We start from the raw sequence: 19,425 nt of genomic DNA, 5'->3' as shown, positions 1-19,425 counted from the left end.
TTCTCTAGTTAATTGGACTTGATTGGGATTGGTCTAGTTCAGGGGTGTCCAAACACTGTCCTGGAAAGGCCACTGTCCTGCAGAGTTTAGCTCTAATTTGCCTCAACACTCCTGCCTGGACGTTTCAAGTATGCCTTGTAAATCCTTGGATTAGCTGGTTCAATTGTCATTAATTACTCACTGTCATGTTGTTCGTAACCTGTAAGACTGACGTTCATCTTCGGAACAAATGAAGATCTTTTTGATGAAATCTGAGCTCTTTCTGTCCCTCCATTGACAGCTACGCAACTACAACTTTGATGATTCAAAAAGTTCATAATCCATATGAATTGAGTGGTTTAGTAAAAAAATTCTGAAGAGACTCAGGCCTTGTTTACACGAGAACGCTCGCGGGTGAAAACGTACAAATATTTTATCAGATGCGCCTTTCGTTTAGACGGCGACGGCGTTTTTGGGGCTTAAAAACGCAAAAAAGTGAAACCACCCTCCAGAGTGGAAATCTTAAAAACGCTCCACCGTCGCGTTTCCGTCTAAACGGTAAAAACGCGAAAGTCTGCTAGACAGTGAAGGCGCACCGATCAGTGCTTCACATTGCCACCTAGCCGCCTGGAGTGCATACTACATTAAATTTCACACACTTTTGCGTCACCATATGCACGCAGATTTCCCCCCCATAACGCTCGTCTAAACGCAGAATAAAAAGTGATCACTTTTGCGTTTTCTCTTCAGATCGTTTCCGTGTAAACGTAGCCTCAGTCGCCTTATATTATTATTTGAAAACCGTTTTAATGCACATCTTCCAATCGAGTATTTATAATTTACTCACCCCCAAGGTTTTCCGAATCTGCTGAACGCAAAAGAAGATATTTTGTAGAATGTCGGTAGCCAAACAGTTGATGGGACCCCATTGACTTCCATATATATATATATATATATATATATTTTTTCATACTATTGATGTCAATGGTGTACATCAGGGATAGGCAACTCCGGTCCTGGAGGGCCACTGTCCTGCAGAGTTTAGCTCCAACCCTAATTAAACACACCTGAACAAGGCAATCAATGTTTTCAGGATTACTAGATAGATACAGGCAGGTGAGTTTTTATCAGGGCTGAAGCTAAACTCTGCAGGACAGTGGCCCTCCAGGACCGGAGTTGCCTATCCCTGGTGTACATCAACTGTTTGGTTTTCAGTTTTATATTCAATTTTTGAAAATGGAAAAATATAACAATAACAAACCAATACATTAATGATTGAATTCATTTTTGGCTCAATTTGTATTTCAAATATGTATGTACATAGGGTAAGTTATTGGATTTTATTGCTGGTCTCAAGTTTGAAATCCTCCATAGTGGATGCGGCTAGCGGTGAGTTATGTTCGGGATTCAGTGCATCAGCCATTCGGTGGCACTATGATAATAAGACCCAATAAGATCATTGTATTTTTCACAAAGTGCTAGTCTACAGTAGCACATCCATTTTTGGCCCGTTGTTAAATCATGCATTATGGAAAGAATCTGTGATGCTTCTTTCGCTCTGTTTAGCTGCCACTGTGTGTGAGTTAGGGCTCCCTCATTAAAACCAGAGGTAGGAAATGAAATGCATTCATTGTGAGCGCTTAGAAAAAGAATGAATGGCCTTGCAGTAGAGTGGCGAGAGACTTCCCGGTTCAACACAAACAGTGTTTGTCTTTGTCTTGATTCTTGGCTGGGTCTGTGCGCCAGGATGCTAATGAGGCTAGCGGAGGAGCTAGGCTGAGGCCCAGACAGCCGCGGCACATTCCAGCCACGTGCCTAAGCAGTGAGGGAATGTCTGCTTAGCACAGGAGTGGATCTAAACGGTTGGCGAAAGAACTGGGAAGCTAAAAGCTAGTTCATTTGGGGTGGTGTCGTCTCTCAGTTCTCACGAGACGTAAATCAAAGAGCTGCTGCTTTGAGGAGAGAGGCAAATTTCAAAACCCATTAATTACTTTTAACTTGGTTAAAAAGGAGTTATTTCAGAAATAGGGCCTCATGTTTGGCTGTTAATTGACAAATTTTTTTTTTTTTACTACAGAGAGCTGCTTTTTAAGGAATTTTTAGGAAAATATAAGAAACTGGCTTTCTTGTATGCCGTTATCCATTGGTGGCAGGTGACAACTGACCACAAACAGAATGTTTCACAGTCACAGTGTTGAAGCCTGCAGCTATGTGTGTGTATAAAAAGACATGCATGATGTGCTAAATTGTGTTTTAGATGCAGTCGCTTTGATTTAGGATTACTGAACATGACTTCATTGTATCTGTTAAAAATAAACGAGTTTACTAAAGTGTTAAACATTACACACAAGTTGCTATTAAGTGTTTTGTCTGTGTTACATATAGGAGCCAGTGCACTGCAAAAAATATATTGTTCAATGGTTACATAAGACAAAATTGTGGTAGACTTTTTTCCCCCCAGAGAACATATGGTGAATTCAATTTATATTTCTTGTTTTATGTGTAAACCTCAATAAATGTTAGGCTAATAATAAAAACAAAACTATTTGCTAATGGCACGAAAAGTAAACCAACAAAATTCAGCATATATTCTCTGAAAACAGGTCAGATTATCTTAAAATTTTGCTAACAATATGTAAATATAATTACTGTATATAAATGATTGAATAGAGAAAATGATTGTTTTGCTGCTCTCACACAACTCAAGGTGCTTTTTTAAAATGTATTTAAAGGTGAATAAATCCATCTTTCCTGGATTTGTTTACCATTTCAGGAATTTACTGCCACTGTTAAAGCTAGGTCTCAAAGTGTGGCACAAGAACTCATTTTAAAGACGAGGTGGTGAGGGATGTCACAAACCTCATGAGAACATGTCTGGGGAGCAGAATCTAATTTATGAAAAAAATTAAAACTCCGATGGCAAGTTGAGGTTGCACATTTCAAAGTGGGACACACTTTAAATATCCCCTGGCAAGGTAGTGCTAACCTGGAAGCATTGTTAAACAAATTGCCTCTCTCCAACATTACTGCTCTAGATAAATCTGAGACATTCCCCTGATCCTCTGACAGCATCCTATTTGTCTTGTCCCTGCACTTTTCTCTGTAGTAGAAGCTCGGCTAGCTAGCAGATCCATAAAACTTCTGAAGATACAAAATGTTGTGGTACAGATTAAATCTGTGCTGTTTTTGACAGATCCACTGCGTCAGATTTAGTTCTTTGATCTGTATCATCACTTCTGGATTTCAGTTGAGGTGTAGTTACATCTTTAATGGAAAAGTTTTTTTGTGCTCCCGAAACAAAACATAACACTGTCTGTTTGATGCTAAAATAGCCTGATTTCTCCCTTTTCTGTAGCTTCCACAAAAAGCTGATCCCTATGTTGATTCATTTTGCAATAAGATATGAGTACTGTGATTCGGTCTTGATTTTATACAATAGTTCAATAATCAAAAGTTAATATTGGATAACTTACATTTTAGGCACATAATTGCTAGTTTTGTGTTGCCAACAAAATAGTTTTAGTGAAGCCAGTGCAAAATAATCTGAGCAACACGGTGGTGTTTCATTCCTAAATGAATCAGTCTGCCAATGGATTCAATGACTCACTCATGAAGACTCATTGTTTGTTTGAGGAGGCTTGAAGAGACATTGATTTTTTTTTTTGAACGAATAATTTAAGTGAATGTTCCAGTGACTCACACCTAGGCTGTATCCGAAATTGCATACTTCCCTAATCCCCACTATATAGTAAGCAAAAAACAGTATGTGAAAGTAGCATGTAAGAATTCATAGGCTGCATCCAAAGAACTTCCGAACTTTTGGCATGCCCGAATCCTGTGCTTTCCATTCAGTGATAGTTGAGCTAGAAAAAGAAAGAGGGTGTCTGAAATTTGCGTTTGCTGGTCAGTTTATGTGTAAATGTAATGGTTTTGACCAACATTTTCCACTTCTGATCTAATTTTTAGTGAAAAATTACTAAATGCATTTTTGTTTAGGTCTCACCAAAGCGCGCTCTATTTTGCTGAAATCATTAAACTGTCACGCTGCCTCAGAAGTCTGTCCGAAATCAGTTTCATGAGGCAGCCTACCTTCATGCGCAAACGCTGCTTGCTGAGTCATTGCCTATAAGGCAGCGAGGCAACAAGTCAGCTGCCTAAGTTTCCAGATGACCTACCACTTCTGGCGATATTGTGAAGTATGCATCCAATGGACACTTTACTATCCCGTGAGGCCATGGGAGAGGTATGCATACTCTTCCACACTTTGTTCCACACTTTGTATGAATGGCAGTGAAGCGACACAACTGACCCTGGTATAGATCATGTGACAGTGACAACATGATGAATGTAGAGCATATCCAGATTATATTCATACTACACACATTCATACTATATAGAACATACCTTTTTAATGGTCACAAAGTAATTACTTATTCAAGTAAATTCAGAAAGTTTGCAATTTCGGATGCAGCCCTAGACTGTCATTTAATGTATGAATCAGTCATTTTGAGCAAACCAATTGCATGGGTGAATTGATGTAATCCACACGAAGAATCACTGGAACACCACCACCACCAATCACACATGTTATTAATCTGAAATCAATCAGAATCTTCATCCACATTTTTGAAGCTATTGATAGCCTGACTGCAGCAGGATTCATTGGTACAGTATGTCCTTAGAGGGTCCAGACAAGCCAATTCTTCAACGTTTTAATGAAGGCTAATAACAGCCTAACTCTTCAAAGGGAACTTGTTCACATTAATAAACAAAACAAGCGGATGAGCCTGCACACACAAAAGCCTCCATGCTCTCTAGCCAAGGGGCTTTCAACCCTGGCAGTGACTCAAGCCTGATGTTTTCTGTGTTGTTGCTGTGCCAATTTATATTGTAATTACTTATTGGAGGCAGTCATGACAAGGCTGGGTCGAGGGACTGCGGGGGGAGCAGAGAGGAGGACTTGATTGTTGCTGTTAAGTCATGATGGTAAATCGTTTGTGCTTGACTTCAAGAAAATGTGCATTGATGGATAGAAAAGCTGGGCGTTCCATGTCACTCTCAGGATCTTCTGAGCATGTCTCAAATGTCTTTGGCTTTGGTAGGAGAGGAGTAATTGGCAAAATAAGGTGTCAGTTTGTCAGCTTTGGTATCTTTTCCCACTCCCACAGAAACTGATCCCTGTACTGAACTGTTAGCGAATAGTGTAAATGAAACTTTAAGCTCTGGGAAGTTTCTCTCCTTCTTTTTCTTTTCAGATATACTAGCTCACATGAGTAATAGCGATCGGAATCGCAGTTTAAGGGTTCTTATTCTGATTCCACTTAACGATTCTGCAAATCTGATTCTTTAAATATTACGGTAATGATTCTTTGTGTTTTTGAGTAGTGAGATGCCTTTGCAGCCCAACAACTGGACCTTTGTGCTAAACAACACACTTCATAAAAACAGTACTTTTGGTACTTGTGGTTCATTGAGTCGTTTCACTTATTCAGACTATTCAGGGAACTTGTAAGTTTGATTATAACAGGAATGTTTGGTTTGCAATTGCTAAGTGATGTCACAAATTTGTGCATTATAGAATTCAACTGATGTGCAGTTTTGTCACAGGTGTCCAGCTTTGAATATAATTTGGCTGTTTTATACAATTTTGAATTTATTACCATTTTGATTATTTGTCTTTAGCTCGAATAATAAAGCTATTTCTTTAATGCCAGATTTGCATTTTGTATGTACACAGTAATGTTCAAAAGTTTGGGGTCGGTAAGTTTATTTTTTTGAAAGAAATGCAGTATTTGATCAAAATCCAGTAAAAAGTTATTTTAAGTTGTAATAATATTTCAAAATATATAAAAAATAAAAAAATAAAAAAAAAGTAAATTATGCCTGTGATGAAAAAAGCTGAATTTTAAGCATCTATACTCCAGTTTTCAGTGTCACATGATCCTTTGGAAAATCATTGTAATATGCTGATTTGGTTCTCAAGAAACATTTCTTATAATTATCAATGTTAAAAATATTATTTGCTTAATATTATTTGTGGAAACCGCGATAATGTTTTTTCAGTATTTATTTTAAAATAGAAATCTTTGTAACATTGTAAATGTCTTTACTGATGTAAAGTAAAATGTTTTTTTTTATTTTTTACTTTTGATCAATTTAATGCATCCTTGCTAAATCATTTCTTTTAAAAATATGTTTTTGCATAGTATGCACAATAATAACTCCCAGATATCGGCCACAATGAAAAAAATATTGTCTATTATCCTTTTGAAGTGAAAAAATCCAAGTAACCAATTGTTGTACTAGCCAGATTTAAAACCCCTTCCCATTTGGCTGTTGAGGGGACAGGCCCAGAGGTGGCAGTAAAGAGGCAGTCAGCTTTGAGGGTCACCTTGATGTCATAGTTATTGTCAAAGCCATTGCCAGCGTGGTTCCTCTCCCCTCTGCCCCGTCTGCTTTGAGTTGGCTCAAGTCAGCAGCACATGACTGGGATTTGTAGACTGCCCACCGCTGCCTGCTCTTTCTCACACTACAAGCCTAATGTGAGGGACCACAGCAGATGTGGCGAGGTGCTCAGGCTGTGGCACATTAAGCCGCTGCCCTCGGGTCGCGAATGTGCGGCGTATTAAATGTAACGTGGAGCCGAAATTAGTTGCAGGCTGAGTTTAAGAAGTCTCTGATGGATTGGAATAATAGTTTGAAATAGTTAAAGAAAGCTTAAAGTATTAGGCCCTGCCCCAAATGGCGAGACCATACAGTGTCCCATTTGCAGGTTTCAGAAGGGTTCTCGTGAGATATGCCCCCTTGATGCACTCTTTTGCCGAGCCTGCACTGAAGTGAGCTCCGCAGCAGACTTTCCATCAATCAAAGCAACGTTACATTGTGAAAGTGCGGACTCGTAGGATGACCGCGAGTGCTTTGGGTGCTATTTGGGACAGGGCCTTTGTTGACCCCATATTTAACTAGCAGGAAGTTTGTGAACTTTCAAGAACTGTTTGTGAACATTATTTAAATGGGACTTGTGTACTGGTTGATATGGGTTTTTCAAAAGCAAGTAGTGATTTATACAATTACTATTGTACTGACAGCCTTGTCAGTATTATTATATTTATTCAAAATCCCATGTTTATTATTATTATTATTATTATTATTATTATTATTATTAGTAGTAGTAGTATTAATACATAAATTTGATAAATTCATAAAACTATTTGATAAATTATACTGACAAGGCTGATTGTAGATTTTGCAACATTATTATTATTATTATTATTATAACTGTCTGCTTTGCCAGTTAATATCTGACAGCCTTTTCAATATAATTTTTAAAGTTATATGATCATTTTTATTAATACAATTTTATATAATACATCTATGAATAATAATAAAAATAAATACTTTAATAAAATACTTCTATTAAAATAATATTTAATAATACATAAATAATAGTGACCAGGCTGGCAGTATATGACCGTTTAATTGGCCCTCGCTGATATATCGGTCTGTCACAGGACTTGTGTTTGTGTTGTGAATCTTCAATCGCTATTGATGATTGATTGGTAGAGGCGATGGGTAGACGTGTGTCCTTGTAGATGTTGTGTGTGTGTGAGAGCGGTGTGTCTTGAATAAAGGAATGATTGCTTTGGCGAATGGCTGCCTAAAGAGCCGGTGTTGTAAATGTATGTGGGTGTGTGCAGTCTGGCACCTCTCACTCTGCAAAGCCAGAAATGAGATCACAGGGGCTCGCATGATGAAACGGAGCCCCAAATAACACACGGCTGCTTAATTAGGCTGTCGGGCCAGGGAGTCCTAGTATGCCTGCCTGCAGCCACATTAACTGAGGGAGTCGTATTGTAATTCACATTTCAGTGTCAACAAATTGTGGATCAAATGCTGTCCAAATGAAATGTTAGTGCCCCGGAGGCTTTTAAATATACGGCCAGACGCTTTAAATAATTCATGTTCAGAGACTTGTCAGGTTAAGCAGGAAGCACGTATTCCTAGCCATTTAAGGTTTTTAATGAGAGGAAGTCATGGACTTGAATCAAGACCGTTAACATGTTTTGCTTCTCTCTGTTCCTCCCTAGCGGGCTGCACGTTTGATGAAGAGTCCGACCCCAGTCTGTGTGAGTTCAGCCAAGGGGAGGAGGATGACTTTGATTGGCAGCTGTTCCGCGCTCACGCCTCGCCACACTCCACCTCTGATCTCCTGCGCGGTAAGTCTGCCCAGCGTTGTCCATTCTTATTCCACCAGTTTATTTCACACTGTGGCGCAAACCGTTTCACGCCCGTGGTCCCGTCCATCTCAGATGCCCTCCTACCGGCCTCATCAGAGTGACAGCTGGAACCATAGCAGCATGCTCTTTATTTTGTTTCTCGTTTTAGTTGTTGTTTTGTAAAAAATGTAGAGAAAGTTTTCTGTGTTAAATGTGTTGATATCTGGAACTGCTGAGAACACGTAGCCAATATTCCAGTTTTGTTGAAGGGCTGCTGCAGAAAATTCATAGAACTCCCTCGGACACATTGACCAGTCAAAGCAAGCGGGCTTAATGAGAAAGGTGAAGAGTCGGATCTATAAGCACACATCAGCAGGTCTCGTCTCTCGATGTCTTATTCTGTCCATGTCAACCGGCGAACAGAAGTGATTAGGAAGTTGGCCCTACCTGAAACGAAACGATCCCGACAATCAATGAGTTCTTTGAAATGTGGCCCATCCCGAAACGGGAAGTGTCAGAGAGATGCGCAGGGCCTGCTGGGAAGGGGCTTTTATTGAGTCATTGTTGAAACTAGATCAAAACAAGCAGAGGGAGGCAAGAAAGTGCAGAACTAGTAATTGGATTAGGCAGCCACTGGTGGTAAGACAGTGAAAGAGACAGATGGATCGCTGGGACTTCGATGCGAGGAGAGATAGGATGCCGATGACACAATGAAACGGATAAAAACTTGGTAAGGTTTTCAGCGATGAAGTAAAACACTGGGGACCTGGATAGAGAGGCTTGTGAAAAGCATATCTCAGGGGGAATGTGAGCCAAGCTCTATAATCTACACAAGTTTGAATGGAAGGTCAAAGACTACCAGAGGAATAGGAATTTACAGACTGGGCCGGCTGTCCTTAATCTTTTTGAGGAGACAGATAGTACTACGTTTATAATAAAATAATAATAGTTTATATAATATAATATAATATAGTATAATATCATATAATATTGTATAATATATATATATATATAAAAAGTGCTGAGTAATTGAAGGAAACATGAACTAACAATGAAAAAATACTTAGTTCTTATCTTAGTTACTGTTAATTGCAACATTTACAAATACAGCTAACACTTTATTTTACAGTGTCATTGTTACATGTAGTTACTAAATAACTATAAATTATGTAAAATTACACGCAACTAACCCTAAACCAAACCAATCCCTAATCATAACCCTATAGTACATTACTTAGTACATACATGTATAATTACATTGTAATAATGAGACATTAAAAGAAAGAGCAACCAAAACACATTATTAAAAGCAAAAGTTGTATCTGTTAGTATTATTTAATGGACCTGAACTAACATTAACCAAGGTTAATAAATACTGTAACACATGAATTGCTCAATGTAAGTTAATGTTAGTTAATGCATTTAACTAATGGGACCGTATTGTAAAGTGCTTTGGTACTATTCTCAACAAAGTGGTACATTTTCAAAACTTTTACAAATCTCATAAAAAATAAACAAAAATGCAGTTAAAAAAAAAAAAAAAAAAAGTTCGCCACACACACACACACACATATATACACATATATATATATATATATATATATATATATATATATATATATATATATATATATATATATATATACATTACACACACACATATATATATATATATATATATATACATTACACACATATATATTGTGATTTTATCAAGAAAATAATATTATGAAGTATAATTGATTTGGTTTTATATATCATATTTATATATTTATTGCATTTTTATTGTTTAATTTTTTTAATTACAAACTGTAATTGGTTTGCATTTCCTGACCTGTTTTTTTTATTTGATACCTGCATCTTGTATCATCTTCTGTTGAAGTAAATGATTGTGAAAATTGCTAAATTGAAAGATCACCATTTTTCGGTGATTAAAGCAAATTTTCTCATTATCTGTTACTCTAATCTTGTGATTTGAAGTAATTGTTGTGTGAAAGGAAAGATTTATGCTAATGAAAGCGCTGCAGCAGGTTTTGAATAAACGACGTTTGATCAGTTTGAAGTGAAGTCTAAGAGAATGTTCCACGCAATTGTGAAATGGTACCAAAGCCACTAAAATAAAACTATAACTCGTTTTAAATATATGAATGAGTCATTAGGATAGTTGGGGATGATGGAATCCTCCACAGTAAATCATAATCAGCATTCTAATCATATGCAGACCCAAGACACTTCACCCGCAGTCACAGGCGCTGTGCAGTAATTAATACATTTCTCTCTGGGTTTAATTAAAGCCGACTGTCTGTCGTGTGACATTCACTCTGCTCCGAGGGCAACAGATGAGTCTAGGCATGCAAAGTTTAAGTAGGTGAGAATGATGTCACACCTTGAAAACACAGCAGGAAGTGTTTGACTGTGTGAACGTAAACACACACTGACAGCGCGCGTTCACCCTGCGGTAGGAGTGTATCGTATACTCTTACATGGGGAACCCCACACTGACATCTGTAATGGGCAATGAGGCATTTAACCGGCAGATTTTTGATCTTCATAACATGGGGCAGATTGGCTTTGGGAAACTAGGTCAGAAACTGCCATGGTACTGAGTGGCAAAACGGATCCTTTCATGTTGTTTTCGGGTGTCAATGTGCAAACGTTGCGCGCTCATGCACAAGGCCAGTTGTATTTTCTCAGGTCTTAGTGTTTCAGCGATTCTGTCACCATCACCCATCTTAATTCAGAGCACGACGCTGAGCTAACTTTTGCTTAGAAGATTACTAGAGGATGGGGTGTAACTCTGGTCCCTGTGTGTGGATAAAACGGCACAGGTTTGCAGTGATAACCCGTAGCCTATCTCTCTGTCAGGAGACAAATTCAAATTTTCTGTCTGAGGAAGAGGTTTATGAGGGGTGAGAAGGGGTTTTGGATGCCTACAGGATTTTCACATTTATGTAATATAAAAATAGAAAATATATATAAAAAAAAATCTCGGACAACAGGTCATATTTGTGACGAACAGTTTCATAGTGTAACCTGTTAGAGGCCAGCATGGGTCATTGTGTTACACCTAGGGCTGCACGATTTAAATCACGATCTAAATAAAACCCAAATCAGGATATGGTTTTGGATACCAGGATACCAATCCTGGATACCATTTTGATAATGGTACAATTATCAAAAAAAAAATTATATATAGAAAAAAAGAAAAGAAAAAGAAATTAAGACTGCCATAAACTTTTTTAAACTAATAAAATATATTTAAAGGAACCGTATGTAAGATTGTGGCCAAAGCTGGTACTGCAATCACTTTCAAATTACTGTAGAGCGGTGTATCCCCTCCCCCTCCCCCCTGACTCGAGGTTGCCAGATAGGCTGCAGGATCCAGCAGGAACGTTTGTAGCTGCAGCTGTGGTAACTAGAGCAGAGCTGGCAACCCGGATGCCGAAACACTACTGACTTCGTGATTGGTAGATAGGTGGAGGGTGGAGCATCAGGCCAAAACACAACATGACAACATCAACATCAGTTGAGGGCTGCAACTTCACTTTTAAATGACAATATCCTGGCCGGACTACTGTTGTCAGTGATATAAGTATTTGAAATGAACATGATTTCTTAATGTCTAGTGACATATCAGGGCCATTTTATGATTAATTGAAATACATTTCTTACATACGGTTCCTTTAATATTTCTTATTTGGTAATATTTTAAATGACTAATTATATTAAAGTACAAATATTTATAGTCATTGATAATCACATTTTTTAAAATCACATTTTAAATATCAATTGCAATATTTATCCAAAAAACAAATATGTATGTATGTATATATCCCCTCCTAGACTCGTGCTGTCCTCCTCAAATCTCTCACAAAACTGAGAAATTGTGGTTTTGTTCCTCATGTTTCACATGTTGCTTAGTTATTTAAAAGGTCTGTCAATCCATAAATGTAAATGTTTCCATATGTAGTTCTGAAAAAAAAAAAAAAAAAAATACATACCCTATGATGGTACATTTTCCACTTAGGGAAAAGTTCTTAGAGACGTCTTTCATAGACCGTATCAGTATGTCTTTGATTTGAATTTGGGTTTAGACTATTATTCTTACAGTTTGACTTCAGCCACACAGCTCTGTTTTATTTACTCACCAAAGCCAATTATGACATATTTGGTGAGTATTCATTTTAGACAGGGCAAGCAGAGTAGAGGCACGTACTCTTGAGGTCAGTCGGTTAACGTTCATTTGCAAAGAGATTCATTCTTATCTGATCATTAGTTGGAAGTCAGTCACACTGCAGTCTGATGTGTTCTGAGGTAAGACCTGCGTCCTGCACGCTTGAATCCAGTGGATCGGTTAGAGACGGGAGGACCTCTCGGTCAACATGGGAGGCAGAGAAACCTGCAGCACTTCAGATAACCTAATTGGTCCTTTCTCTCCTTAAGCTAGGCCTCTGGGTCCAGCACAGATCTGCAGTAATCTCCTCACCGGAAGGAGGTTCCCACAGATATTAGCGCTAAAGCCAGGCAATTCTCTGGGCATGTTGTATCTTATTACGTCCTTCCTTAGTCAGAGAGGCACCGAGGCACACAGCGCTGATCAGAGACCTGTAGGTCTTTATTACCAGCCGCCCTTCACCTTTCTCAAACAGCAGGCTCGTGTCCCATCTGCACATTATCCACACTCTGATGCCCAGGCCTTATTCATCACTGATATGAGAGACCACAGGGGCCCCTGACAGAGGAAGTTGGTGGGGAGACACATCTGGTGGAGTTGTAGGGTCATTATCAGACCTGGCTGGCTTCCCTCAATGATCTAATAAAGTTTCCCGAAGCCCAGAGCTGCCTGCCTCCATCCACCGTCTCTCAATCACTGACTTCTGCTCTGGGACTCTCAAAACTGCCTCTCGACACACGGATGGAATGGAGTTTGTAGTGCACTGCAATTATTTTGAATTAGTCGGTATGTTTACGTTCAGACTTGTTTATGACCAGGGGCCATGTTGCATAAACATAGCCGCCAAGTTACTGGTCTGACTATTTACTCTTCAGAATTAAATTAGACCAATCTACTGACTTAATAAGACCACTCTTAAAGAACAACATTAGATGGCTAACTTGTAAGACTAGTCTAAGCATTTTATGCAACCTGCCCCAGGTCTGGTTTGAAAGGATGATTTAACTCACTGGGTTTAAAAACTATTCTATTTCTATTTCTATTCTTTACAATTTTACAAATAGTGTGGTCATTTAAAAAAAAGCATTTTATTCTGCATGTTCATAGTTATCATTTACTATTTATTTGAAGGACATTGAAATAGCTTATACAATTTTACATTTTTAACAATTTTTTAATGTTTAAACATACATTTTTAATTAAAAAATAAATAAATAAAATAAAAATTGCTTTTTAGAATATTTTTTTATATTTTTCACCAAGGCTGCATTTGATTAAAAATACAGTAAAAACAGTAATATTGTGAAATATTATTGCAATTTAAAATGTTTTCTATTATAATGTATTTTAAAATGTAATTTATTCCTTTGACTAAGCTCATTTTTCAGTCTTCTGTGTCACATGATCCTCCAGAAATCAGTCTATATGCTGATTTGGCGCTCAAGAAACATTTCTTGTTATAATTATATCAATGTTGAAAACATTTGTGTTTGATGAATAGAAAGTTTAAAAGAACAAGATTTATTTGAAATTTTGTAACAAAATCTTTACTGTCACTTTTGATCAATTTAATGCATCTTTGCTAAATAAAAGTATAAATTTCTTACAAAGAAAGAAGTTCTTGCAGACCCCAAACCTTTTGTAGTATATACCTCCATGCCAATTAATAAATCATTTTTTGTGGTTATTTAATTGACTCTGTGATTTAATATTTTGAATCATATGAAAACAATGCATTATAAATACGGGCATTGAGTAAAAGGCAACACTGTATTTTTGGCGCAAAAAGAATGCTTCACGAAAGTAATCTGCCAGTGTGTATACACAGTAGGTACCAGCTCATCTGAAATCAGACTCACCCTTAGCACTCAAAGAATTGAATAATCATGGAATTTTTCAGAAACTCAATGATACAATGATCCTCCACTTCTCTTTGAAATTTAATCTGATCAGAGAAGTGTCTTTTTAACCGTCTCAAACCAGAGGTTCACCTCGCATCTCGTAATGGAATCGGCTCTTGACAAAAGTCCAAAACAAAAAACCTCACCATCCATATGATTGAAATTCCATCATCAAAGTGCACATGAGATCAAAGCTTGATGAGTATGGTAGTAAAATAGATATGCTGCTATATTAGATGGCTGAAGGCTGATTGAATAGAATTTCATTGGAATACTGGCCATTGTTTTTATCAACATTTTTCAGTACCGTATGAAATATTATCAGCTAATTTATTTGATATATTTTTATGGATTGGTTTTTTTCAGAGAGCTTGTTTTCATTCTGGGATTGCGTTTTTCCACAAAGGATACATGCGTTGCTGTTTTAGAATCTGGCCAAAATAAAAAATGTAAGGACATGTTTAACTTAAAAAAATGAATTATGAAATGGATGATGCAAAGGATGTGAAGTTTGATGATTATTATTCCCGAGCTGCTGATTTACCTCATGGTTAGGAGTACAAATTATATATATATTTGATTTTATCAAAGGGTGAATTATAAATCCATCAGGCTTGTCCTGTGAGAGATTTGGTGGAATGGAATAAAAATGATGTGTGGTAAATAGGCACCACTGTGATGGAGGGAAATGAATTGCTGTGTAAATCTAACAGGGCAGACTAAATCCAGTTGTATTTTGGAGGCAGATAGCATAAACCACAAAGCCAGGCTCAGACCACTACTCATTCACAAGAGTTCATATTTACAGTCACACGCAATAAATAAATAGCAAGATGGTTCGTGTAACAAGGGGATAAAATAAAGGCTTTTTCACCTTCAATGAAACGCAATACAACTGTGTATCTCTGCTAAGATGCTTTTTTTTTTTAAATGAGGTGACTTTGAAGAAATGCAAAGGGTAAAATTGAATGTTTGCATTTTAGATCCATCCCTGTAAAAGTTGGTAGCGTTATGCTGCAGATTCAGGTTTTTATATTTTTACGGGAGTTTATAAAGAGACACGCATTGTCAAAAAGTACCAAATGTCTAAGTGTTTATGAGGCAATATATGCTTATTTTACACTGTATAGCTGCACAATTATCTGTACAATAACTTCACAATTAAGTTGTACATTTCCCTTACTGGATTATAGATATGTCTGCTGTGCTTAAAACAGAACTACAATTCCCATCATGCATTGTGGCATTAATACTTTTTGCAAACTACTGCTGTTTACTGTGTTATTGACGGTTGTGTTGTTGTATTTGTTGCCTCTTTGTGTTGACTGCATCTCTGTTCTTAAATAAAGGGTTGTTTAGAGTTGTCGTCATAGGTGTTTGTGTGTTGGATGTTAAGAATCCTGCAACCCTATCAAATACTTAATTTCCACGTCGTCTTTATATTCTTTAGAGACATCTATTGTTTGGTTCCCAAAATGGTTGATAGTCAGGCTCGTGTAAATGAATTAAAGTACCAGCAACATTCCCACTATGATACTTGTTTTTCGTGTCCCACATGTTATTTTAAACAAGATTTACTCCAAATGTGAGACAAACCCACACAACATGGATCAGTTATCATAGAAACAGCGGAGCTGAGTGGATCTGTTTACAGGCGCAGGACGGATTTGAACAGACCACTGGAAGCCCAAATTATGTACAAATAAACAACTAAATACTTGAAATCGTTTAAGTTGTGGGCCCTGAATCTAGAATCTATGGAAGTTTAACGTTTTGAATGGAATTATGGAAAGGGTCTGTGTGTGTGTGTGTGTGTATATGTGTGTATATATATATATATATATATATATATATATATATATATATATATATATATATATATATATATATATATATATATATATATATATATATGTATATATATATATATATGTATGTATATATATATATATATGTATATATATGTAAAGAGAAAGATAAATAGCGAGAAAAGAGAAATAGCGTCACCTATTTGAACCCGGGAAATATATAGCATGTAGCCTACAGAGAATGTGTTGGACATGGGAGTTTTGACTGCAATCTGATCAAGTGAGAGAAGATGAAAGACAAAGCTGAGAGTTAGATTTTTGTGATGCGCTCATATGAGGGTGGAGAGTTCACTTATATTGAGGTTTTGACCATAAATCCAGGGTGGGTTTCTTATATGTGTGTGTGTGTATATATACATATAATATCTATTTCACACAAAAGGTTTCATTAAGCTAAAAATGAATCACAATTCTTCTTGAAGTGTCTTATATATTAAGTGTATAGCTATTAAAATGTTCTGCAATAAAATGAAAACTACATTTCTTATCAGAGTTATGATGTCATGTTTGTAAATCCTGGTTTTATCACTGTAAAATAAAAAGATACTCCAGGCATTATGTGTGTGTATGTGTATATATATATATATATATATATATATATATACAGTGCCGTCGCAGGTGGGGTGCGAGGCCCTGTGCGAACTTGAAATGCGAGGCCCTGCTCTTTGATGTGGATGCTCAATTGCGCATGACACACGGACGTAGCTGTTCTAGTTCTATTGCACGCATAACCTCGCTGCAATACGTTTTTATCAAGTAAAATAATACAGCATAATCATGCACATAGTCTCAGAGTCAGCTATGACTTTTTGCTATTTATTTCAGAGGGAAAAAAATCACATGTGCAACGAGCGGCTTTACATCAAGTCAGCTCGAGAATTTTCATGTGAATATATACATAGATCCGCCTACGTTAAAACGTGTATCTTAATGGTCCAGTGGAAGAACTTTCGCCTACCGTGTCAGAGGTTTTCGGTTCTAATCCGCCCTCGGATAGTATTTTTTTTCGTATAGTTTTTTCCCTCATCAAAACCGATTATGTTCATCAGTGATTGTATATCAAGCAGGGACACATTTGTGTGCATTATGTTTGGTGATTTCACCAGAACGAAGACAGTATTCGCAACGGATTGAAGCGCGCGTCCGAGTGAAGTTAGTGCGGTGTGTGCGCGAGCCACACGAGAAAACACTGTATCCGCCCACTGATCGCAGCGGCAACGAGCACTTTGATCACTTGATTTAAAAAAACATTTCAGCGCTAGATCATCTCTTATTTAAAAAACGAACGAAATGAATGCTCTGCCAGTTAACTGGCAAGATGTTTTATTTGTAGAATTGTTATATTCGTGCCGCGAGATGTTTTAAAAAGTGGTGGGGACAACAACAAAAAAATATGTAAAAAAAAAACAAAAAACAAAAAAACAGCAGGATTGCGAGGCCCCCTAGTGGCGCGAGGCCCTGTGCGGTTGCACAGTTCGCACAGTCTATGCGACGGCTCTGTATATATATATATATATATATATATATATATATTAGGGCTTTTCTCATGAAATTAAGCATCTCTGAAATTTGTCCTAATCTAATGCACCAAGCGGCCATTTTGGAGCCTGAACCGAGTCTTTAGGTGGGATTAAATTTTCTTTGTTTGAAGTTACATCAGAAAACACCCACAGGGACTTGACATTAAGCTAGGCGACGGCATAGCTGAGCATGTACTATGCTAATGTTAGCCCCCCTCTAGCGACAGCCTCCCTGTAATTAATGTTGTTTTGCGGCTAGCAGGCGAGACCTTTCAGAGTAAAGAGGTCTGTTTAACTGTATAATTGAGAGTGAAGTTATGACCGTAACCTTCAATAGCCTGTGGTGGTGGTCACCTTGACCATGTCATGTAATAGCTGCTTGCAAGCAGCTTATCTTTTGATGGCTCAATGAATAAATAGTGTGTTCGAAGGACTGCGACGTTAAGATGGAGGATGTAGAAAGAAGGATGGAATAGCGGCATAATGTGTCTAAGGGTTCTGCTCCAGTGCAGAGCTTAACCCGCAGGCAAAACGGCTGGTTGTGTTTATGTTGTCATGCTTGCTTAGCTGTTATGCTAAGCAGCATGGAGCTCTGGGACAACCCCCTGATCATGCTTGTGTTTGCTCTCTTTTTACCCTTCGCCTGCTCTCTCTTTCCATGTCACCGACATGTTATCTTTAAGGAGAATTCAGAGCGGCACTTAAAGCCATTTCAGATGTGACATTAGACTAGCGCTGTGAAAGCTAGTCGCATAAAGGGCTGCCCACGTCTTTCCGGGCTAATTTAAACTCTGTCTAAATGCGTGACACGAATTAGCCTGTGTCACGACACGCAGCGTGAATGTAATATAAAAAGTTCAGTGTTTAAAAATGTTAAACTGATTATCTCATTCATTGTCATGCTTTTTTTCTCTCTTTATAGAATAGACTAAAGCTGGTCTTGACTACTTATTCTTAAGGTGTGATATTATATACCATGACCAAGCCACAGTCTTAGATTATTTATTTGGATTTAGAGAGATTAAATGAATGCTGCAGGTGTTGAGTTGGGCATATATTATGAGATCTGCTGACCTGGTTTTTTTCGGCTGTGGAAATGGTGTTTTACTGCTCGGAGGTTGTTTTTTAATCAAGGGTTGAGGAGAGTGCCTTGGGGGGCACTGAAACCATTCGTGGTTGAGCGTGGTGTAGATGCTGCCTAATACAGTCAAAGCCCATCAGTAATTCAGTGTCCTGGCTCACTGGCCACAGCATTAGGCTTTAAGGCAGCACGTAAAGTGTGTGAACACATTGCCATTTATTTCAGTCTATGGGCCTGTGCACACACACATCTGACATTTAGTATCTCATCAGCATGACAGATTGTTCCACCATAGAAATATTAGAAAGTAAAACACTGTATCCATGAATCCGCTTTATTCTCACTGTGGTAATTGTAAGCGTCTGCACATAAGCAGTAATTAGTTCTCAAAGGTATTTTTGTTTATATTTAGGTTTTTTGTATATGTTACTGTAAGGGAAATATGTTTTTCTGTTCGTAAGATGGTTGACCAGCAACCATGTTTCAGAAACCAGCTTGACCACCTTAAGCTGGTCCAGTATGAACCAACTATTAGCTGGTTTGTTGCTAAGCCAAGATTGTCTGCTAACTTGCACCAGTTAATGTCCAGCTTCAGCCAAATAATGGTTAACCAACTTTGACTGGCTAATGGTCATCTGCTGTGATCATCTGAGACTAGCTGTAGTAGTGACCAACTAATGGCCATT

At 37.6% G+C, this 19,425-nt stretch overlaps 1 protein-coding gene across 1 annotated transcript in view; it reads left to right on the top strand.

Moving 5' to 3' along the window:
* ptprub (protein tyrosine phosphatase receptor type Ub) overlaps positions 1-19,425 on the top strand; it is a 246,951-nt gene that overhangs the window by 91,038 nt on the left and 136,488 nt on the right. The window contains exon 6 of the mRNA XM_084385145.1: positions 8,067-8,195. Within this exon, the coding sequence (XP_084241271.1) occupies positions 8,067-8,195 (129 nt within the window). The remainder of the gene's footprint in view (positions 1-8,066; positions 8,196-19,425) is intronic.

Source organism: Rutilus rutilus (assembly GCF_951802725.1).
Source record: "Rutilus rutilus genome assembly, chromosome: 17".
NCBI classification, from domain to species: domain Eukaryota; kingdom Metazoa; phylum Chordata; class Actinopteri; order Cypriniformes; family Leuciscidae; genus Rutilus; species Rutilus rutilus.
Note: the sequence above shows the minus strand (reverse complement) of the source record. Positions and strands in the feature narration are given on the sequence as shown.